General features: G+C 35.0%; 1 protein-coding gene and 1 non-coding gene across 2 annotated transcripts; one reads left to right on the forward strand and one right to left on the reverse strand.

Moving 5' to 3' along the window:
- The first annotated feature begins 6,143 nt into the window (after positions 1-6,143).
- LOC100948802 (olfactory receptor 6F1-like) lies at positions 6,144-7,103 on the forward strand. The gene has a single exon (XM_003803117.1). The coding sequence runs from the start codon at positions 6,144-6,146 to the stop codon at positions 7,101-7,103; it is 960 nt and encodes a 319-aa protein (XP_003803165.1).
- A 1,097-nt stretch (positions 7,104-8,200) lies between these two features.
- On the reverse strand, positions 8,201-8,304 carry LOC111722580. The gene has a single exon (XR_002771332.1). It is a non-coding gene; the product is annotated as a small nucleolar RNA U13 (small nucleolar RNA).
- Between the last annotated feature and the right edge of the window lie 17,552 nt (positions 8,305-25,856).

The raw sequence follows: 25,856 nt of genomic DNA on the forward strand, positions 1-25,856 counted from the left end.
AAGATATGCTTGTGGCAAGCCAATATGATTTAGTGGAAAACACTGCTTCGATTTAAGTCATCCCAACCATAAAAGCTATGTCCTCTCAATTGGGTCTGTAAAATATCTAAGGGTGAATTGATAAACATTTACACAGATACTAGATATAAAATATGATTTTGGCATATTGTAAATAAAGAGGTTTCTCATTTTTAAGTTTCTCTCATCATAAATGGAACCCAAGAATATAAACTCCTTGCTGTTTTGTTTCCCTGAGAAGTTTCTATTAAAATTGAAGCTCACATTCTTAAAACCAACCTGAGAGTCAAGAAAATACCCTAGGGGACTGTCCTGCTAATGTAGATTCTGTTCAAATTGTTAGGATATGTAATTTGAATAAACCCCATAATGTTGATTCAGAAGAAATCACCTAGTATAAAGTGAAAATGTAGGACATCTTATTCAAAGATTATTACTATTGAAATATAGAAAATGCTAAGTATTTAAATTGAAATTGGATGACAAACTGCTATAGAAAAGCCATATACACATACACTTCCAGCCCTCAGTCTACTTGTAATCATCACCTGGAGCTCAGGGCACCAGCAGTTCTGGACAAGAATGGGAAAGGGAAGGCCTGTTAGAGCCAGATTACTGAGGAGCAGGTGGCCACAGTTCCTCCCATGAGGCACTGGGGGATGAAACAGTGTATGTGCTCATGCTACAAGGCCTCTATCACATAATATGGTGACACATGAGGCTTTACTAACACAACACAACATAAAGTTAAATTTGGTGAGAATTGTAGGACAGTAGTCACAGAATATTGAACCTCAAGTGTGGGACATTCTTCTGAGTGTGGGAGCAAGTGACACTGCACTGATCACACAGCAATGAAGGTGTTCATACATCTTCATTTTAGTAGGTAGGTTAGGCTAATTTGAAACCCACCTTCAAAGTATAAGCCCTTATCTGTGCATGTATTAGATATTTATTTAAAAGTGTGACTTCCTCATGGGAGAAATGACATCTTATTTCGATCTAATTTTTTTTCTTTCTTTTTTTATTGTTGGGGAGTCATTGAGGGTAGAAAGAACCTAGTTACATTGATTGAAATTGTTAGGTAAAGTCTCTCTTATAATTGTGTCCTCCACCCCAAAGTTGTGTCACACACCATGACCCTCAATCTCCTCCCTCATTCCCTCTCTCTGCTTTCTCCTTCTCCCACCCCCTACCCTGTACTAAACTCATGGAATATGTTCTATTTTTTAATTCATATGCAATTAAGCTCTTGCACATCTTCTTGACAAGCTTCCAATTATCTTTCTGACTTTTCAAAATAGAAAATGTTTGGAAGTTAAGTTACTCAATTTATAAAATATTAAAGTTATTTATGAAATCTTCCAATTTTTAGAATATAAATTTTACTTTCTAAATTTAGATAATTTTAGATTTTTAAATTATTCTATTTTAATCTTTTTTGCTGTCATCATAAAAATGCAAAGTGAGACTTAAACTATACTACACATCTGCTAGAGTAGCTAAAATTAAAAGCAAGAATGTAGAGAATAGAAATCTCCTAATTTCTGATTGGAATATAAAATATCACCATCACTTTGAAAATATTTTGGCAATTTCTTATGAAGATAAATATGCCCTTGCCATGTTAACCCAGCAATCGAAACTCTCAGGTATTTATTTAGTGGAATGGAAACACATATGCCTGCAGAGATTTTCACTAAAAATTTTATAATAGTTTTATTTTTACACACATTAGTCCCAAATTGGACACAATCTAAATGTCTGTGAAAAGGTAAGTGTATAATTATATTGTTGTATGTTTACTGAATGTAACAGAGGTTACCAACAAAATGGAACAGACTTCCAATACACATAACAATGTGTATAATCTCTAAACTTGATGGTGGATGAAAGAACCCTAGCAGAAAAGAATATGTTCTATGATTCTATATGTTAATATATAAAGATCTAGAAAAAGCCAAGCCAAAGCTAAGTGACAATAAGGAATCCAGTGATTGCTCAGGACTAAGGGGGGAATTGAATTCAATGCATGGGGTGTGAAGAAACTTTCTGGGGTAGATAAAATGTTGTATTTCTTCCCAAACAACCAAAAATCACATTACAACAAAGATATTTGTATCAGAATGTTTATTGAAGCCCAATTCATAATTGCCAGGTCATGGAAGAAGCCCAAGTGCCCATCTATCCATGAATGGATCAACAAATGGTGGTATATGTACTCCATGGAATACTATGCAGCCATAAAGAAAGATGGAGACTTTACATCTTTCATGTTCACATGGAAGGAGCTGGAAAATGTTCTTCTTAGCAAAGTATCACAAGAATAGAAGAAAAAGTATCCAATGTACACACCTCTATTATGTAACTAATTTATACCTTTTATATGAAAGCTATAACCTAATAGCCTAAGAATATGGGGAGGAGGAGGGAGAGTGGATGGAGGAATAGGGGGAGGGAGGGGGATTGGAGGGATCACTTCTGTGGTTTATCTTACAAGGGTACAAGTGAATCTTTCTAAGAGTAGAATATGAACATTTTAACACAATAACTAAGAAAATCACATGAAGGCTATGTTAACCAGTTTGATGGAAGTGTTTCAGATTGTGTGTGAAAACACCACACTGTACCCCAGAAGTGCATTAATGTACATAATTACCATTCAATAAAAAAGAAAAAATAAAAAAAGAAAAGGTCAGGAGAAATGAAAAAAAATGTTGTATTTCTTGATTCTATTGTTTACACATCTGTATGCATTTCTCAACATTCTTCTAAGTGAATATTTTTCATGGGTTTATTTTACTATGTCACTATAACTCAGCAAAGTTTATTTTAAAACTCATATTGTCTTCTCTTTTATTTCAGTAATTCTTATTGGGATCACTACTAATACCTTGGATGGGCATTAGCAATTTGTAGATGACCCTGATGCATATATTAATGAATACCACTAATAGCCCATGATACTGAAGGCAGATTAGCCCCATACATTTTCAGCTATTTCTTATAGCCTTCTACTTTCTCACTGACCACTGGCTTACAATTTCTTTAATGTTAAATATTTAATCCATTTCCATTTATTAATAATGAAGCAGATTAAAATTTTTCTTTACATATTTGCTAACCAAACTTAACAAAACAATATACTGAAATGAAACATTTTTTTCCTCTGAGTATTTCAACAACCTCAAACTTTCAAGTTCCATTATCCCTGCACAAAATGTTATTATGTTGTAATGGTATCCATTTGTAGATGTCATCCAGATTTATTTTATTCAATTTCAAAGATTGTTATTATCTTCTTCTGATGTCTAGAATTATTAGTCTTTCATACTCCCTAGACATACTCAGTATGTTCTGTGTGTGTAGCATTTTTGAAACATGTCAACCTTGGTCTGTACTACTGGAAGCATCATTGTTGTCCATATACACTCATTAAAATTGTTCTTACTTGAATTATTTGTAAGTAAGAGATGTCATTCAGTATTCCTTTTGTTTTCTTTTGTAGCTCTATTATTGTGAAGGCAGATTTTTCAAAATTATCTAGTGTGTACTTTGTATTCTCAAGAGGACAGTTTTCTGGCCATACTTGTGGTGGTTGAAATATCAAGGGATATTTTCCTGCAATTGTATTTTCAAGAGTGCTATCATATGCAATGGTAGCTAACAAAGCCACTTTAGATGCTATTCCTTCAGTTCCTATGGTGACATTTCTAATGCTTCCTGCAGTTTCTTTTCTCTTTAGTGTCAAAGAAAGGGCACTTTGACCCTCAGCAAAGAAAAGTCCTCAGGGAACCTGTGTGGATATCCCAAGGAAGGGTGCAGCTCTCCAAGGCTCCAAGCTCATAAAATCACAATACTTTTCACAGGGGGGACTTCTAGCCTTACCTTTCCTTGCACTCTACCAACAAGGAGAAAATACAGCTGAAAAAAAGTGGAAATTTTGTGTTTATCCATAGCATAGTTGCTTTTTCACAGCCAATGACATAGCAGTGAGAAAACAACTGAGTTTATTCTCCTTATGATCCAATTGAATTCAGTAGCTTCAATACACAACATGACTGAAAAGGAGAGTTCCAAGAACATTGAACTAATAACATTACATTCTTGAAAAATAAGGAAACATAATAGAAGCTGTAAGTACACCCAGAGAGATATTGACCATGTTGTTCTCACTTGTCTAGAGAGAGTAATGGAGGCATTAAATAATTATGAAACAATGTCTTTGCAATTTTTGGTATTTGTTTAGTATGAGGCAATATTTTTCCTCAGGTAGGGTATGTGAGGTAAATGACTATAGCTTACATATTAAAACAACAAAACAATTGTTTAAATGTTTGCTAAGTGTTATTTTAACTTTATATGAGTATAAATTGGTTTAGAAATACTTTTTAATATGTTATAGTTTTTTCTTAAGTTTATATACTTCTGAAGAATGTATAACCCTGTTGTGTCTAAAGGCAGAATTAGATAACCATGATTTGTTTTATAAAAAGAAAAGGGATTTTTTTCCCTTTGTATTGACATTGGCCTTCTGTATTCTCATGCTCTATTATATATATATATATATTTTTTTTTTCAAATAACATAACTTTGCCCTATATGTGTAAATTCTAGGAATGAAATATTAATGTAATATCCTTTTTACAATAATCATGAGAGACATCTTTAGCCCTTGGTCTCACATGAAAAACATAAATGTAATTTTTTGAAGGAGCTAGAGAATGAAAAATAGAAAAGAAAATTTAACAATTGCCTTAAGTACTTTCATGTAATAGTTGCTTAACTTATAAATTCTATGCATAACATTTTTTCAAAGTCTTTTAAATTTTGGTATGGCCTGCAAGAAATAAAATTTTTTGTTAACATAAATATGGCAAAAGCTTTAGTATTTGGGAGAAATAAATATCTGTGGGTCCATGTAGAGAAAAAAATAAAATATCTCCAACTATTCTAACATTATTTGACAGTTTAACTAGGTCTAAGAAATAATTTCTATAATATTTATATTTAAAAAATTCTCCACTGTATCAACAGTGAACTGTAGGGACCATTAATACCATGCCATAATGATGTAATGTATTTTTTAATAGAGTTTTATGATTCAAACCTCCATGAAGTTTGGAAACAAGAAATCTGTAGACAGAAACCCAGTTGATTCCATGTTCCATTCCGTTTCCATTTTCACTTTGCTGCAGTAGATATCAATTAGTATCTTTACACCAAAGTAAGATTTTTTTTACTTTACTAGATTTATATATGGCTATAAAAAAAATCTCATTTTAGTTTACTATCTACCTATCAACTGGATATTTTGGCATGAAGCACACATAGCCATTGGTATTCCCTGTGTTTCTAAAGACAATATTTCTGTTTAAAAAAGTTTTTCCTTGAATATTCCTAACCAATGTAGGAAAACTGGTGGACACAATGATTCTAAAAGTAAACAAGCTAAACATTAAAAAAGTTAAAAGAAAATCTATAAATGTATTTTTTCATAACTTTGAATCCTATCCTGCTTTTTGTTCTGAAAATAGGGTTACTCATCTCCCTTCAACCTCTAACTCATGACTTCAATCAGAGCTTCTGAAGGTACAATTATGGGCAACCCTTCTTTCAACAGGGTAACTTGTACAGTTGAAGAGGCCCCCAATGAACTGGCCCTTACCCTACATCATATGTTGATTTCTCCATTACCTCCTATCCCTTAGGATATGAATGTCTCATGATAAGGCAATGCTATATTATTTCATATACCCACATTTTATGTGTTAAGCTTGGACTATCGTCTCTTGAACCAGTCTCCCTGGTTCAAAAACTGCCCTGAAACTTAAGAGTGATGTAACTATGGGAAAACTACTTACCCTCTTTGTTTCCTCATTAGGAAGTGCATATTAGTAGGATATTTACTTTAGAGACTTATTTTGCTTATTTTGAAAATTAAGTGAGACAATACATAGTCAGTGTTTACAAAAATGTCAATATGTTCCTGACAGCCATTATTTGCTGTTATTATTAGGGGAGTCATTAAAATCATTAAATAAATGAAGAGGAATACTCCACTCTTGGTTCTTGCTCATTTACTATCACCTGGGTGTTGTGTTTCAGATCAAAGAAGATGAGATATGGATGTAACAAACCAAACAACAGTGACAGAGTTCATTTTCCTTGGTTTTTTGGGTGCTCCTTCTCTGCAGCTCACATTATTTGTGATATTTCTCACCATATATCTGCTTTCCTTCACTGCAAATGCCCTCATCATATTCATTGTTTTGATGGATTCTAGTCTCCAGACACCCATGTACATTTTCTTAGTAAATTTATCTTTCCTAGAAATCTGGTACTCTACAGCCACAGTGCCTAAGTTGCTGGCCACTTGCCTCTCACAGGTTGTCACCATCTCTGTGTTTGGTTGTATTGTCCAGTATTACTTCTTTTTCTCCATGGGAGCTACAGAGTGTATCTTGCTGGCAGTGATGGCTTATGACCGATACGTGGCTATATGCAACCCGCTACGCTACTCAGTACTCATGAGTCTCCAGATCTGCTTGCGGTTTTCAGCTGGTTCCTGGATTGGGGGCTTTATTGCCCCTCTCCTACCTACCATATTCATCTCTCATCTAAATTTTTGTGGCCCTCAGAACATCAACCATTTCTTTTGTGACTCTGACCCCATTTTTAAACTCTCCTGCTCAGATACATTCTTGGTGGAGGCCTTGGGCTACACGTGTAGCTCTGTGGTCATTCTAACTTCTTTCCTCCTCACTATGTCCTCCTATGGCAACATAGTGGTCACAATAATCAGGCTATCTTCTCAGGAGGCTCAGAAGAAAACTTTCTTCACCTGTGCTTCTCATCTCACTGTAGTCACCATTTATTATGGCACCGTTATTTTTGCTTATGTTCGCCCTCCAGCCAAGTACAACTTTACAATTGGTAAAGTGGTCTCAGTGTTCTACTGTGTGATTACTCCATTGGTAAATCCTCTTATATACACCCTAAGAAACAAAGATGTAAAGAAAGCTTTCAAGAAAGTTGTAGCAGAAAAGAGATTTCTTTTGGCCAGAAGCATGAAGGAGTTTTGAGATATCCACTAAAATAAATGGATTCTCAAACCACTTTAGCAAATGTTGAGTGTTGGAAATAATGCTATGAAATTAATTACTTATAATAGGGACATCTCTGTGCACTTCACAGTTTGCCTTGAACCCTACTAAAAAGTTATTCTGTACTGGTATGATTAAGAGTTCTTTGGTGTAATGTCATAGTAATAAAAAAAAATAAATGACACAAAGTCTTTGCTCACATGGCATTCACAAGTGGAAAACAGGCTATCTTAGTGACATATATTGTGATTGATAAATTGCATAACAGTAACTATGTGACCCCAAATATCTGTTTATTGGAGAAACCCAATCTGTTTATTGGGAAACCCAAACATCTGGTTTATTGTTTCTCCATGAAATAAATAGGCTAATATGAACGTGGTCCTTTGTAACTTAAAAAGTGTTCACTCAAAAAGATGTATTAAATATACACTATTCTTAATCATTATTGGTGAGTTAATGATGAATATAAATATAGCTAGCATATTTTTCCAGATAATATAAAAGCATGAAGAAAAGAACTAGATTTCAAAATATCAGCAAGGGTAACATGGCTAACAAGTCAAACAATCAAAAAAAAAAAAAAAGGACAGAAAATTGTAGAGCTCAAGAAAATATATCTAATATGGTAAAACAAATACTAACATTTATCAATTCCTATAAAATATATAGACAATTAATTCAGAAAAATGAATGTGCCTGAGAAAGGGAGTTGACAGAGAAGAAACATCAACTGGTTTTGGATTACTAGGCATCACTGTTCTATGTCAATGAAAGTTTACAGTTTTCAGTTATTTCAATGTACTATTGAAACTAAAAGCATGATAAATGTTCTGGAACAAATAAACTCCTACCCAAGAATTTTAGGAATAATGTTCTCCACATATTTGTCATCTAATTGTCATTCAAAGTGTGCTCAGTGGACCAGTGGCATCAGAGTAATTGGGATGAATGTAAAACCTCACCCCAGCTTTCTTAAATAAGAACCTCCATTGTGATAAGGTTATCAGTTGAGTAGTAAAGAGCATAAATCTTAAGAATCACTATTTTAGTCAATTAAATTTTTTCCCTTTTCATGTCAGATGGGTAATATGTTGAAGCTGTAACAAGGTTTGAGGGAGGCACATTGCATATATGTGTGTGAACATGCAATCATCATGCTTAGGAACTAAAAAAGTATCACAACTGGGACTTTAAAGAATATATTTCTTAATGATAAGAGAATAAAGTCAAGAGCTTTTTGTGCATGCCAAAATTTAATTTTCTTTTGATCTAAATTTTAACATGAGATTTTCTGAAATACATGAAAACTATGATAAAACATTTCTCAATGCTTACCCGATTTATATTTTTAAAGCAGTATATATTTGTGGAAATTATTATCGTATTTATAAGTAATGTGAAACTTAGTCTACAAAATTTTCCCTAATCCTTAATTTTCTATTGGAATATCAAAAGTTCTATACCAACTATCACAAAAATAGTAAACATTCTTTATCAGTGTACAGCTATTTCTGTGTGCCCTCCCAAATGAAGAGAGATTATCACATCCTATTAATAGTAATTTTTTTCCCCAAAATCCAAGTCCTTGAAACTTGGTAATAATAAGCATCATCATAGTTTCTTTAGGTGAGATACATTAAGGCAAATTATTATGAAATTTCAGGATGTATGCTGATGTAGATCTTCATAACATAGAGTAAAATTACAAAACAGGATGCAAATGTGAGTCATTCCACAAAAGTCCCAAGGAGAAAAAGTAAAATGAAATTCAAACAATATTTAAGTGTAAGAATTTTTGAATATTAAATTACAACATTATTGAAGAAAATTAATAAAAATGTAAAATAGACAAATACTCTATAGAGGGGATAACATTTACTTATAGGTAATACATTTATATATTTTCTACTGGCATGTTAATATATTTAAAGGTAATTTTTAAAGTATTTCTGTAATTTCTCAATTTATCTTTTAAAACATCATTTTTTGGCTGTATATTTTTCTGACATATAAATTCATAAAATAAAGGATGCAATTTATATTTTGGATAGTAACATTGTACTCATGTATGGTTGTATGTTGTTTTAAATGCTGTACTGAATTTCCTTGCATATATAACACATCAGCTTGAATTGTGGAACATAGTATGTAAAGAACTAAACTCATCTTTATTCCACCAAACTCAAAGGGAAAAACATTTTATTGTTACTTAAGTCAGAAAGTCCTCACATTTTATAATTCTTGCCACTGTGCATAGATCCTACACTCAGATTCCTCCCATACCATCAAGGCTTGCAGTGGGGAGGCTACCTGTATGTCTGGCCCTGCAGGCTGCTTTATCCTGTCCTGAAAGGTTTCTGTGGATGTTTGGGGCTACTGTCCTCCATAATACATGGAGGTCTTTTCTTTTGTCACCTAACATGCTCACAGCTTCCTGGCACATGGAGAACTCCTATTGTCATACGAATAACTGCAAAAGGATGGGTGACCTGTTTGTAATACTGTATTATTTTCTTCCATTTTCAGCTGGATAGTGCCTGCCAGGAGGACTGACCACCTGGTCCTGTCACACTGCAGTGCCTTACTCTTCCCTTTCGCATGGGGGAAGGAAAGGCCACTAAAGTCCACTTAGAAAGGGTTTTGGATATGACACTGCAATTCTTTTCCAAATAGCATTCACCAAGTTTTTAATGGCACAAGAAAAAGCTTTAATGGTAAGCATGCCATGATCTGTACTAGCAGAAGACCTGCTTCACCTACCATGCTCACTAGGAGCTTGAAGGAAGAAGTGCCTGCCACAGGGACCCCTTTCACACATGGTCCTTTTTACCTGATAAACCTGTGTACTTTTGATACTTGGGTAGTATATGTGCTTTCCTTTGTTCTTCCCACACAGATGGTTCTAGGTGTCGCGCTCTGTGCTTGTGGTCCTGGAGCTATTGCCCCAGCAACCCTGTTGGTCTGGCTTCAGCACAAGGCAGAGCTGTGTGCTTCCCACAGTGTACCCCTAAACTCAGTGAGGATCTCGCCAAAGTGTATCCATGCTGGGGTTCAGTAGTCTTTCAGATTGCACAGCATTATGATTCATGTTTGAAACTACAGATTTTAAATGCCATGTTTATTGAAAAATGCAGGGTATGCCAATTCTAGGATTTTTATACTGTATTATTATTATTATTCAATGTAACAAGAAGTAAGCTTCATCTTTACTATGGCTAAAACAGTAATAGGCATTTGAAAAAAAAAGATAAATTATTGAAAAATTAGTGAATTAATAGTATTACTTACAAATTCCAGAATTTGCGGGGTTTTAGGACATTGTGAAGCATGGAATATTAACAAAATTGTATACTAGTAAAATTCCAAATTGGAATTCTTTTTTTTTTTTTTTTTGGTCTGGTTGAGGTGCTAAATTGTGGTACACTCAGAAAATTCTACAGTGGTTGATTTTTGGTGTGCTCTGTTTCAATGCTTTTTTATCATTGCTAGTAGTGCCTTCACCAGGTAATAGAGATGTCCCAACATAAATTATTCTTCAGGGCAGAGAAGGAAGAGGTACGGGGTTTTCTAAAGGTCAGTGTTGACCAGCAGGTGGGTCAAACATGTGCCACCCAGTTGGACGTAGACATCTTCAGTAAGGGAAAGAAAATGGTCATTGTGCGAAATTCTGTTAGAAAGTCTTTATTAGCAAATTCAGGGGTTATAAATTGAAAGCAAACACAAAACCTTCAGTGTGCTTTGGGAACTACATGGACTTTCTGGGACAAGGTGAGTAAGCTGTATGAACTCTGTAAACAGTCAAGGGTGACAGGAGGACTGTACTCTGTCAGTAGGTGCCATGGGGTGATGAGGGTTAGCCATCTTATCTTCTGAAAATGTGGAAGCAAGATACTAATATCTTCTCTTTCATGGTGTAACCATTTGCTGTGAATGACACTAATAGACCTGATTGAAGCTTCTTGGCAAACCACATCTGCATGCTGTTCTGTATACTAAGGGAGATTTGAAAGGGTGGTCAGATTGGTACTCTTGGATGCAGAAAATCTGTCTTCTCCAAAAAGAAGACGAATTATAGCAATATAAATGACATGAAAAATCTATTTTCTGGAATAAATCTTTCTTATTCCTAATTGTAGGAACTTCTATTTTTACCTTCTGTTACAGTCTTGATTCTTAAGATATATTGCTACATTTGAGATGAATTCTATTTGCATGGGATACTTACTGGCATTATCTTAGTTTCAGAAGGTTGGTCTTCATTTTAAAGTTATATGTATGCTTTCCTGCCAAGGAACATTAAGCAGACAAAAAAAAAAATAATTCTGAGAAATTGAGACAAAGCAAATAGGACGGAAAATTAATTAAGATTCTTGTTATAGAAACATACAATGTGAGCAAGCTAAAACCAGTGCGCACAGAGACAGTGAGCCTGGGTGAAGGGTTATACCAATAGGACCCCAAACCAAAGAATATTAAAAAGATAAAGGGGAAAATGTCTAAGTACAAAACAGAATCCTAGAAGAAATGTTTATTTTGGTATAAATCAACCCAAAATAACGTAACATTTAAATGATTCTGAACATGTTTCATATTTCCACGTTTCCAACCACTTCTGCTTTTCGTATTCAATACCTTTGCACAAATGTCTGGATATTTTCTTTCTTTCCTGATTTATTTTACTTATTTATTTATTTATTTATTTGTTGTTCCTTTCAACCACTCTCCCTTACATTCTTATTTGTCGTAATTTATTTTTAGAATATTTATTTCTTCCTTCTTTTGTTTATGTACTTTTGTCATTTCTTCATGTTAAAAAATTCATATTCTTTCCTTTACACACTCAGGTGTATGTTTTCTTTAATTGCTATTCATTATATTACCTGTCTTTCCTCACAGATTATCCTACAACCCATCTAATACACATAATATTTTCATCATTTTTGTGAGAACCTTGGTATAGTAATGACCACTGCTGTATCCTTGTGTCCAAGTATTCCATTTAGGTTTGTGACTTTGCTTCAATATCTAAGTGTCTCCCATCATATCTAAGTTCTCCACATCTAAGAAATGCGTTATATACCTGAAATTTTTTTAAAGGGGCATTAGGAGAAAATACTTTCTCAATTGGATAATGAGGACGTGGGTATAAAACTTCTTAAGCCCATGTTCAGGAAGGACATGGTATCAAGTTCCATCAACACAGAATGGGGTGGTTGTGTGTGACTGGCTAAAGGGTGCATAGATGTTCAGGTCTCCTATTGTAGGTGACATGTGTTCACATGGAGGATGGGGCAGCCAGATTTTCCATTCGGGATAAAGGGCAGGGCCAGCAGCTGGGCCCCACTTCCAGGGTATACATAACCCTGTGATAGGCAGAAAAATCTCTCCCCTTAATCCCTGTCCAGTTTTATCCCACTTTCATCCTCTTCCTGCTCTGTGTACCCACCTCCACTGGGAGCCATGGTCAAACCCAGGGCAGTTAGGTAGGACTTACATGGTCCTCGTCTGGGTGGGCTTGAAAAGTAGAAAAGTACATTATTGTTTCTCCAAAGCTTTACAAAATCTGAATAATACAATTATGTCATATTACAACTAGGTCTGAATGTATTTTATGTATATAAAGTTATTAATATTTCCTTCCCTGTCAAGTGTGGCAATGTCTTTTTTTTTTTTTTTTTTACTTTGTGTAGGGTCTTTCTTATCAATTTCTGATCTTTGATAAAGCAGATCAAGTATTTTAAATGAAAATTTATTGATTGATTGATTGACTGGGATTCATTGAAGATACAAAGAATTAGGTACATTGATTGCATTTGTTAGATAAAATTCCTCTTATAATTGTGTCCCACCCCCAAGAGTTGTGCCATACACCATGAACCCCCATCCTTCACTATCCTCCCCTCTCCCCACTTGCTCATTCCCTTATTCCCCCTTGTATTGGGTCATCTGCAGCCTTCATATTAGAACAGAATACATTGTATTTCTGCTTCTCCATTCTTGGGATGCTTTACTAAGAAGAATATGTTCTGCCTCCATCCAGGTTAATACAAAAGATGTATAGTCTTCATATTTTTTAATGGCTGAATAGTATTCCATGGTATATATATACCATAGATTGTTAATCCATTCCTGGGTTGGTGGGCATTTAGGCTCTTTCCACATTCTGGCAATTGTAAAATGAGCTGCAATAAACAGTCTAGTGCAAATGTCCTTATGATGAAATGATTTTTTTTTCCTTTTGGGTACATGCCTAGTAATGGGATTGCAGGATCAAATGGGAGGTCTAGATTGAGTTCTTTGAGGATTCTCCATAATTCCTTCCAAAAAAGTTGTATTAGTTTGCAATCCTACTAGCAGTGGAAAAGTGTTCCCTTCTTTCCACATCGACATCAGCATCTGCAGCTTTGAGACTTTGGGATGTGTGCCATTCTCATAGAGGTTAGGGGATATCTGAAAGTTGATTGGATTTACATTTCTGTGATGATCAAGGACAATGAGCATTCTTTCATATGTTTGTTAGCCATTCGTCTATCTTCTTTAGAGAAGGTTCTATTAATTTTTCTTGCCCAGTGATATATGGGATTGTTGGGTCTTTTTTATTGTTGTTGATTAATTTGATTTCTCTATAGACCCTAGTTATCATGTTTTTGTACATTTCATAATTTGCAAATATCTTTTTCCATTCTGAAGGTTGTCTATTGGCTTTGGTTGTTCTTTCCTTAGCTTTCCTTAGCTTTCCTTAGCTTCACAGCTTCCATTTGTTTATTTTTGTTGTTTTTGCAATTACCACAGAAGTCTTCTTCATAAAATCTTTGTCCAGACTTATATCTTTTAGTGTTTCTCCCACACTTTTTATTGTTTCATGCATCATATTTAAATATTTTATCCATCTTGAATCAATTTTGTAAGTGGTGAGAGGTTCAGGTCAAGTTTTAGTGTTTTACGTATAGTTATCCCGTTCTCCGAGCACTACTTATTGAATAGGGATTCTTTTCCCCAGTATACGTTCTTCTTTGATTTATCAAATATCAGGTGGCTTTAAGATGTTGGTTTCATCTCATGGTTTTCTATTCAGTTCCAAATGTCAATGTCTCTATTTTTGTTCCCTTACTATGCTATTGTGATCACTATTGCTTTGTAGCATAACAGAAAGTTTGGTAAAGTGATACCCTTGGCCTTGTTTTTATTACTAAAAATTGCCTTGGCTATAAGGGGTTTCTTCTGGTTCCATACAAATTGAAGAATTATTTTTACCAATTCTTGAAAGTTTGATGATGCTATTTTAATGGAGATTTCACTGAGTCTGTAGATTGCTTTGGGTAGTAAGGACATTTTCACAATGTTGGTTCTTCCCACTCACGAGCATGGGATGTTCTCCCATTTGTTAATACCTTCTGCTGTATCTTTTCTTGGGGGTTGGTAATTTTTTTTGTAGAAAACTTTTATCTCTTTTATTATGTATATTCCTAGGTATTTCATTTTTGTGGAAGCTACTGTGAAGGAGATTGTGCCCTTAATTACCTACTCATCATGGCTGTTATTGGCATATACAAAGACTACTGATTGATGTTTTTTTTTTTTTTCCTCAATCATTTCCAGGTGCCATAAGGTTGATTCTTTGGGGTTCTCTAAGTATAAGATCATATTGTTGGCAAAGAGGAGAGTTTGACCTCCTCTGAACCCATTTAGATGTGCTTTATTTCCTTCTCTTGCCTGATTGTATTAGCTAGAACTTCTAGTACTATGTTGAATAGTAGTGGCAATAGAGCACAACCTTGTCTGGTTTCAGTTCTAAAACTAAAAGTAAAACTAAAAGCTTTCAGTTTTATTCCATTCCCTAAAAATTAGTTGTGGGTTTGTAGTAGATGGCTTTAATAAGATTAAGAAATGTGCCACCAATGCCTATATTCTTAAGTGTCCTGATTAGAAAAAGATGCTGGATTTTGTAGAATGCTTTTTCTGCATCTATTGAGAATATCATATGGCCACCAGCCCTGGGCATCCCAGCAGGGAGCACTGAGGATTGTTTGACCTGTGTGTCCTCTTAGGCTGCCACCATTTTGCCACTGCCCCCTGAGCATCCAACTGGGGTGCCCCAGGACTATTTGACCCACCCATCCCACTTCACAGGAGCTTTAAAGAAAATGAAATACCTAGGAATATACCTAATAAAAGAGGCAAAGGAGCTCTATAAAACTATGAAAGCCTAAGAAAAGAAATAGCAGAAGATATTAAGAAATGGAAAAACATACCATGTCATGACTGGGAAGAATAAATAGTTAAAATGCCTAGACTTCCCAAAGCAATCTACAGATTCAACACTATCCCTATTAAAATACCAACATTGTACATACAAGATTTGGAAAAAGTAATTCTTCATTTTATATGGAACCAGAGAAAGCCCCTGTATAGCTAAGGCAGTTCTTAGAAATAAAAACAAAGCTGGGGGCATCAGCCTCCCAGACTTTAGGCTGTACTACAAGGCCATAGTGGTCAAAACAACATGGTACTAGCACAAAAATAGAGACATAGATATTTGTAATCGAATAGAAAACCAGGAAATGAAATTAACATCTTACAATGACCTAATCTTTGATAAACCAAACAAGAACATACCCTGGGGCAAAGAATCCCTATTCAATTGATGGTGCTGGGAGAACTGGATATCCACATGTAAAAGACTGAAACTGGACCCATATCTTTCTCCACTCACTAAAATTTATTCAATATAGACAAAAGTCCTAAATTTAAACACAAAATGATAAAATCCTCAAGGAAAGGATGGAAAAAACACTTGAAGATATCAGCCTGGGGAAAGACTTCATGAAGAGGATTTCTGTGGCAATTGCAACAAAAATAAAAATAAACAAATGGGACTTAATTAGGATAAAAAGCTTCTGTACAACCAAAGAGGTAACAAGGAAAGCTAATAGACAATTTACACAATGGGAAAGGTTATTTGCATGCTTTGAATGAAGCAAAAGCTTGATAACCAGACTCTACCAAGAACTCAAATTAGTCAAAATCACCAAAGATTCTGGAAATTGTTTCATTTAAGTAGATAAAAAGTAGATGACCATTGTCTTCTGGCTTGAAAAATTTCATTTGAGAAGTCTGCAGTCACCATGATAGGTTTTCCCAAATAGTTTAACTGGCGCTTACTCCTTGTGGCCTGTCGAATTTTTTCTTTTGTTTTGACTTTAGACAAATTCTTTAAAATGTGTCTTGAGAAGCTTAGTTTTAGTTGAGATGACCTGGGAACTGATATCCCTCTGAAGAGAGTGTGTCAGAATCTTTGGTGATATTTGGGAGATTTCCATTTATAATTTTCTCCAGTATGGTTTCTATTCCTCTAGGACATTCTTCTTCCCCTTTCTAGGATACCTATAACTCATATGTTTGAATGCATCATGAAGTTCCATAATTCTCGCAGTGAGTGTTCTGCTTTCTCTCTCTTTTTCTCCAACTCCTTAAGTATCTGAGGTAGCTCAGGAGCTTTGTCCTCTAACTCTGAGATTCTTTGTTCTGCATGGTTTAATTTGTTACTGATACTTTCTACTGCATCTTTAAGTTCCCCAACTGACTGCTTCAATTCCTTTAGCTCTGTTATATCTTTTCTATATTCTTCATGTTGTTCATACCTTATTTGATTCTTTTTTATTTTTTTGGATTTCTTTTCCTTTTGGTTATTTTCCACTTTCTCAGAAATTTTCTTCATTCCATCCATATTTTAAACTCCCCCTCTGTTGTTTATTGACATATCTTTATGGGTGAGAATCTTCTGCAGCTTCTACCCCATGGTCCCTTGGGGCAGTGGGTTGCTCTGGTCTGGCTTTTCATGCTGCCAGAATTTTTCTACTGTGTCTTCCTCATGAGTGTTTTCTTTCATTTGTTTCCTTGCCCCAATTTTCCTTTCACTTCCTCTTATTCTTTAATTAACTGTGACTCTAACCTAAGGTGTTGATGTGTCCTTATAGTACAGGACTAAAAGGATGAGAAGATTGAAGAGCAAAAAGGGAAAAAAGATTTTTAAAAAAGAGAGAAAAGAAAGGGAGTTAGTAAAAGGAAAATTTGAGAAAAAGAAAAAGGCACAGAAAGTGGGAGACAGGAGTTGTAGAGGTGTACAGTAGGGTCCTTTGACTCACACCTTAAAAATTCCCAACCCTGGCGAGTGCTGCTTTGGGTGGATCCCTTAAGGTCTGCAGCTCTTTGCCAGCCTGGGAAGACACAGGACTCCACCTCCACCAAATAGAGAAGAGAAACAGAAATACCACAATTCAAACTAAAACAAATAAAAAAGCTTACAGGACAAAATTGGGGGAAAAAAACAAATAACAGGAGCAGAAAAACTAGGAAAAATAAAGCTCTTATTATTAAAGAAGGCAACAATGGAAAATAATATAAAATTATATTTATTTTATAAATAAAAATAAAAATATTTTTTATAAATAAAAATAAAATTATATTTACAATAGAAAATGAAGAAAAAAAGAAAAAAACTAGGGGGAACAAATTTTAAAAAGTAACATATATATGTGTGTGTATATATATATATAGCAACATACATGTGTATATATGTATGTATTTACATTTGTATATATATGTATTTATAATATATGTGTATATATAAATACATATATATGCCAAATATTATATAAATTATATATTATATATATGCCAATATATAAAAAATATATATATTGGCAAATATTGCCTGGGCAACAAGTGATATACATATATATATGCCAAATATTACATAAATTATATATTATATATATGCCAATTATATAATTATATATTATATGTATGTCAATATATATTGCCAAATATTGCCTGGGCAACAGGTGATTTTTCTGGGGTATTAAATGCTAATCACAGTGCTGATACAACTCTGTAAGATCAACACTGGGGGGCTCTATGGACACTTTGCCCTCTAACCAAGCAGGGTTGAGAGCTTGATTCTCTCATCAGCCGACTTAAAGGACCCTTTAAACTGTGACCCTTGGCTAAGCAGATGCTTTCTCAGGAAAGCATGTGTTGTTGGGATGTCCCCTAAAGTGGCTACGCACTTATCAAGCCCACCAAATCAACCTCACTCTACATGTCCCTAATGGAAGAGGATGCAAAGCAGCCCTCCTCCTGCTGAACAATGAAATCCCCTCTCTTCCCTGGTATTTCAATCCTGGCTTCTGGGTGCTGTTCAAAGTCACTTGATCATTCACCTAAGGTCTTCCAGGACAGGCCTCATGCTGGGATCTTGAGGGTGGAGCCTGAAGGAACCTACAATGGCTGTGTTCAGCCCATGGCCAAACAATGAAACCTCATTTTCCAGCCCAGTGGCTCAGTCCTGGACTCTGGAGACTGCTAAAAGTCACTTGCACACTCACCCAAGGTCTCCCAAGGTAGCTTAACCAAGTGCCCAAGTCACCTGCAGGGAAGGCCTTCCCTGCCTGCAATCTTGCTGTTGCTGTAGCTACAGCCATGGCCTCAGACTGAACACAACCACTTTATACTTCTTCACTGTTATTGCCATACTCCTGGGGTCCAGAAGTCTCTTGCTGCCTCTCCATGTTCCCAGAGGGGTTTTACTAGGCAAAGCCCACAAGCCAGAGGTGCCTGGCCTGGCCTCTTCTCTCCCCAATTGGAAAGAAGATTTTACTCAGCTACCATCTTACCTCTTCCCTTTAATGCAGGTTTTTCCTTTCTAAAAATGTCACAATTTCCTTTATTTATTCCTGAACCCCACTATCATTCAACATGAAGTTGTTAAATTTCCTAGTCTTTGTGTGGTGATGAATGTTTTTGTTGGAGTTGAGTTCTACTATTATTGCCTGTAGTCTGAGAGGATACAAGGTATAGTTTCTATTTTTTTAATAATGGTGAAGTTTGATTTGTATCCTAGGATGTCATTTGGGCTGATGAGAAAAATGTATATTCCTATTTTTTGTAGTGGTCCCTTTTTTAACCTTAAGAAATTATAAATGTGTCTACCATATCATGTGATATTTTAAAATGATTTCCTAGATTTTGAGTTTTCTTCTTACTGTGACATAGAAGTTGTTTCCTACTCATATATGAAAGTTGCTACTGTTATAATACATTATAGTGTCTTTTAGCTAATAAGCTTACAAAATACACAGTACTAATAAACTTCTTTTGGTAATATTGATCAGTCAATGACATATGAAATGCTAAGTGGATCAATTATGTATATATATATATATATATAATTAATTTTATTGGAGATGTCCAAGGATCTCTGAGGTTATCAATTATGCACACTTATGGCAACCAATTTGCACATTTGTCTTATGCCCATTTGAGGTAATTAGTTTGAACTGGTTTGTTCTATTATATCATGTGATCAAATTCACTTAGGGTCCTAAAACCTTAACTCTGGAAAAAACCCTGAGTTTGAGCCATCTAGTTCCTGAGATTCCTTTTACATTTTTCACTGAGGCCATTACTAAATTGTTATTTCAATGCCGAATAAAATATAAATCTTGTATCTTAAAAAAAAGTGAGTATATTCCTTAACTTTGAGATGGTGTGTTCTGTATATGTCTATTAAAACCATTTTTTATAAGGTTAAATTTTAGACGTTTGTATCTTTGTTTAGTTTCTGTTTAGAGGATCTGTCCAGTTTTGTCAGAAGGGTGTTAAAATCCACTACCATTATGGTGTTATGGGACATCATATTGCTCAGACCTCTAAAGGTCTGTTTCATAAATCTGGGGGCATTTGAGTTGGGTGTATAAATATTTAAAATTGAAATGTCTTCTTGTTGTAATTTTCCTTTGACCAGTATAAAGGGTCCATCTTTGTCTTTCTTAACTTTAGTGGCTTTAAATCTACTTATATCTGAAAATAAGATTGCAACCCCTCCTTTCTTCTGATTTGCATTTGCTTGAAATATTGTCTTCCATTCTTTAATCTTGAATCTTGATTTGTCCTTCAAGGCTAGGTGTCTCTCCTCAAGACAGCATATGGATGATTTGTGCTTTTTTATACAATCAGCGAGCCTATGCCTCTTCAGTGATGAATTAATTTCATTGACATTTATTAAGAGGATTGATAAGTACAGTAGAGTTCTAGTCATCTTATTTTGTGAAAATTTGTTGTGTAGTTTTATCCCTTGCACCACTGTGGAAGCTAAGTTTTCACCACCAGCTTCTGGGTGTTTACTTTGCTGGTGGTCTCTTGTAGTGTTCAATGTTGAGAATAAGTCTAAGTATTTCCTGTAGACCTAGCCTTGTTGTGATGGATTTTTTCAGTACTTGCATATCTGCAAAAGATTTGATTTCTCTATCAATTTTGAAGCTTAGTTTAGTGGGATACAGAATTCTGGGCTGAAAATTGTTTTGGTTAAGAATGTTGAAGGCAGATGACCATGCTCTTCTGGCTTGGAAGGATTCAGTTGAAAAGTCTGCTGTCATCCTAATGGCTCTACCTCTGTAGGTCAATGGCACTTACTACTGGATGCTTGCAGAATTTTTTCTTTCATTTTGACTTTGGATGGGTTTATTACAATTTGTCTTGGAGAGACTCTGTTTGAGTTGAGATGACCTGTGGTTCAATAACCATCTGAAAGGAGTGTGTCGGGGTCTTTAGTAAAACTTGAGAGGTTTTCATTTATGACAGTCTCCAGTAGGGCTTCCATACCTTTGGGACAATCTTCTTCCCCTTCAGGAATCCCTATTATTCATATTTTTTAATGCCTGATGGTGTCTTGTAGTTCTTAAAGTGCATATTCTACTTTCTATTTCTTCTTTTCTGCCTCTTTAACTATGGGGGTTTTACTCAAAATCTATACCCTCTAGCTCTGAAGTTCTTTCTTCTCCATGGTTCAACCTATTTTTGATACTTTCTACTGTATCTTTACATTCCCTAATTGTCCGCTTCCTTTCCTTTTAATATTCTACATATTCTTTCTATATTCTACATATCAGCCATTGTGGAATAGCTGCCTTGAAGGCTTGGCCCTCGAGATCCTAGAGTAAGGCTGGTTCTGGTATGCCTGACAAGCAAGCAGCCACTTCTAGAGAGATCTGATCAATACATGCTTTCCTGGGAAAGCAACTGCTTAGCCAAAGGATACATCTTGGAAAGGTTGAGGCATGTCTATCTAGCAGGTTGAGGAGAGATTCAGGCTGCCAACCCTGTGGGTTTGAGGGTAAAGAAGTCAGCAGAGGCTTCCAGTCTCAATCTTATACAGTTGTATTAGGATTAGCATCTCATACCCCCGATGATCACTTGAGGCACAGGCAACATTCAGCAAAATATATATAGGTTTTTTTTCTTTAAAAAATTAAAAATTTTTTTCCCTTAAACATTTTTTTCTTCATTTTCCCCATGTAAATACAATTTTTCATTGTTGCCATCTTTGAATAAGTGTTAGATGATGTTCTTTCTCATGAGGAGAGAAGGACGGCTTGGCCGCGGGTGCAAGCTTGCTCCTAGAATTGTTTAAAAGCAAGAAATGACTACACACTCTTAGGTGGCATGTAGCAAAATGTCTTTATTTTCCACTCCCCTTTATTGGGAGCTAGTCACGTACACCACATTGATCAATAATCCTAACATCCTCATTTCTTATCTTAAACTATAGAAAAGAAAGAATGTCCTGGAATGTGAGATAGCCATCATAAGATTAGCCTAAAGAAAGAAAGTCTGGGAAAGTAAGACAACCATCTTAAGCTAGCCTCAGGCTATTCCTCTTGGAAGACCTAAAAGAACAATACATTATCTGACTTCTATTGTTAAAGTTAAAGGTTAGGGTAAACAGAGGAGTAAAACCTTTCTCTTCTAAGTACTCAATTAAATTTCTGAGAAACTGGCTTCATGACTGTTTTATTATGGTTTTGGAGACCCTGCAGTTATGATGGAGTATTTTACTCATATCATTACAATGGAGTTTTTCTTTTTACTCACATCAACCTTTGAGTCATGTCCTCTGCACAGATGGGCCCTTTCAACTCTTATCTGACAGGCTGACTTGACTGCACAGTGGGGATTACCTGTAGGAGGTTTTTACGCCTGTCCAAAGTCAAGACAAAAGAGAAGATGCTATAAACTGCCAAGAGTCAACACCAATTGATCTACAGAGGCAAATCCATCAGAGTGACAGAAAACTTGTCAAATGAAAATTTTCAAGCTGGGATACAATGGTCATCTACCTTTAATCTACTTAAACAAAACAATTTTTAGCCTAGAATCTTATATCCTGCTTAGCTAAGCTTTAAAATTGATGGAGAAATCGTATCATTTACCAATATGCAAACATTCAGGAAGTTTACAACAACTATCTCTACAGGAAATATTTAGGCATCTTCTAAATATTGACCATCAAAATGGACCACCCACAAAGTAAACACCCAGAAACTAAAGGACAAAACCCATCTTCCACAATGATGAAAAAGATAAAACTAAGCAATGGACTTTAACAAAATAAGAGGAATAGAACTCTTATAGAACTACATTTATCAATTCTCTCAATAAATGTTAATGGCTTGAATTCCCCACTGAGGAGGCACCGGCTGGCAGATTGGATGAAAAAGCACAAGCTATCCATTTGCTTTCTGCAGGCAACAAATCTAGCCTTGGAAGACAAATTAAAACTCAGGGTTAAGATATGGAAGACAATTTTTCAGGCAAATGGAAATCAGAGGAGGGGTTTCAATCTTATTTTCAGATACAAATGCATTTAAAGCAAGTAAAGTCAAAAAGGTCAAAGATGGACACTTCATATTGATCAAGGGAAAAATGCAACAAGAAGATATTTCAATTTTAAATATTTATACACCCATCTTAAATGCTCCCAGATTCTAGAAACAGACCTTAATTAGTCTGAGCAATATGATATCACACAACAGCATAATAACAGGGGACTTTAACACTCCTCTTATAGAACTGGACAGATTCTCTAAACAAAGATACAAGAATCTTAATGTGACCCTAGAACAACTGAGCTTGATAGAGATATATAGAATACTCCATCCCAAAGCTAAAGAATATGCATTCCCCTCATTGGCCCATGGAAAATACTCCAAAATAAATCATATCCTAGGATACAAATCAGACCTCAAAAAAAAAAAAATCAAAAGAATTGAAAGTTTACCTTGTATCTTCTCAGAGAAAAGGCAAAAAAAGGGAACTCTACTCCAACAAAAACATTCATTCTCACATACAGAGATGGAAATTAAAGAACCTTATATTGAATGACAATTGGGTGAAAGGAGAAATAAAAAAGGAAATCATTAACTTCCTTGCAGATAACAACAATGAGGACCCAAGCTACCAAAACCTGTAGGACCCTGCAAAAATTGTAAGATATGCAAATATTCTTTCCCAAACAGTTGTCTGTTGGATTTGGGTTTGTTACCTTAGATGTAAAGAAACTTTTTAGTTTCATTAAGTCCCATTTGTTTATTTGTGATTGTCAGGGAAGTCTTCCTCATAAAGTCCTTCCCCAGGACGATAGCTTCCAATGTTTTCTCCACACTTTCTTTGAGGATTTTAATGGTTTTGTGCCCAGTTTTAGGTCTTTTATCTGTCTTGAATCAATTACTGGAAGTGGAAAAAGGTGCAGGCCCAATTTCAGTCTTTTACATGTGGATATCTAGTTCTCCCAGCACTATTTATTGAATAGGGATTCTTTCCCCCAATGTATGTTGTTGTTTGGTACATCAAAGATTAGGTGGCTGTAAGATGTTTGTTTCATCTCATGGTTTTCTATTTGTATCAATACCATTCTGTTTTGACCACCATGGCTTTGTAATACAGACTAAAGCCTGGGAGGCTGATACCTCCATCTTTCTTTTTATTACTAAGAATTCCCTTGGGAACACGATTGTTTTTCTGATCCAATAGAAAATGATTGCTTTGGGAAGTGAGGATATTTTTAACAATGTCAATTCTTTGCAGCCATGAGTATGGTATCTTCTTCCATTTGTTAATATCTTCTGCTATTTCTCTTCCTAGGTATTCATAGTTTTCTTTATAAAGGTTCTTTATCTCTTTTCTGAGGTATGTTCCTAGCTGTTTCATTTTCTTTTAAGCTACTGAGAAGGGTTTTGTGCTCTTGATTTCCTACTCATCTTAGCTGTTATTGGTGTATACAAAGGCTACTTAATTGTGGACATTGATTTTATATCCTGAGACACTGATGTATTTTTGATCACTTCCAGGAGTCTTGTGCTTGAGTCAGACAAAAGCTTGATAACTAGGATCTATCAAGAACTCAAATTAATAAACATAAACAGTGCCAACAATCCCTTAGATCACTGGGCAAGAGAGATGAATAGAATCTCTTCTAACATATGAAAAATGATTAGCATCTATAATTATTACAGAAATGCAGATGTAAAATCAAAACCACCCTGAGTCTAGTGCAAGTGTCCCTGTGGTAAAATGATTTTTCTTCTTTTGGATTGATGCCAGCAATTAGATTGCAGGATCAAATGGGAGGCCTAGCTTGATTTCTTTGAAGGTTCTCCATACTACCTTCCAAAAAGGTTGTATTAGTTTGCAGTCCCACTGTTTATTAGACTGTTTATTTCAACCCAGTTTGCAATTGCTAAAATGTATAAATAGCTTAAATGACCACCAACCCAGGAATAAATTAGCAATCTGTGGTATATGTATGCCGTGGAATATTATTCAGCTGCTAAAAAAGATGGAGATTTTACATCTTTTGTATTAATCTGAATGGATGTGGAATACATTCTTCTTAGTAAAGCATCACAAGAATGGAGAAACAAGAATCTTATGTACTGAATTCTGATATGAGGACAATTAAGGTCCTAGTACATGGTGGGAGTTTAGGGATGGGGAAAGCTGAGAAAGGGAAAGGGGGGGGAGACAAGAGGGATGGTACACCTTTTGGGACCTTGTGGGACACAATTATAAGAGAGTCCTTATCTAACAAAAGCAATCAATGTGACCTCATTCTGTGTACCCTCAATGAATCCCCAACAGTGAATTAAAAAAAAGTCGTAAGAGGGAAAGTTATTACATTAGATGCTTACATTCGAAAAAACAGAAAGAGAGCACATCAATAACCTAATGAATCATCTCAAAGAATTGGAAAAGGAAGAGCAATCCATTCTCAAACATAACAGAAGAAACAAAATAACCAAAATTAAATCATAAATAAATAAAATTGAAAAGAAACATTAAGGAAATTAATGAAACAAAAAGTTGGTTCTTAGAAAAGGTGAATAAAATTGATAAATCATTGGCTAAATTAACCAGAAATAGTAAAGTAAAATCTTTAATAACCTCAATATAAAATGAAAAAGGGGAAATAACAACTTATACTACAGAAATATAAGAGATTATTTCTGCCTACTACCAAAAAATTAATACCAAGAAATTTGACAATTTAGAGGAAATAGACCAATACCTGAAATCATACCATCTTCCTAGACTCAACCAAGAGTAAATAGATCTCTTGAACAGACCAATATAAACTACTATTATAAAAAAGAAAAAAAGCTTCCAACAACACCAACAAAAAAAAGCCCAGGATCATAGGGCTTCACATCACAATTCCATCACACCTTCAAAGATGAGATTGCATGTATATTGCAGAACATACCCCAAAACACTGAGAAGGAAGAAACTTTCCCCAACACGTTAGATGAAGCAAACATCATCTTCATTACAAAATCAGGAAAAGACCCAACCAATCAGGAGAACTACAGACCAATTTCACTAATAAATATTAAT

Source organism: Otolemur garnettii, unplaced genomic scaffold (assembly GCF_000181295.1).
Source record: "Otolemur garnettii isolate 467f Iridium unplaced genomic scaffold, OtoGar3 scaffold00279, whole genome shotgun sequence".
Lineage (NCBI taxonomy): Eukaryota > Metazoa > Chordata > Mammalia > Primates > Galagidae > Otolemur > Otolemur garnettii.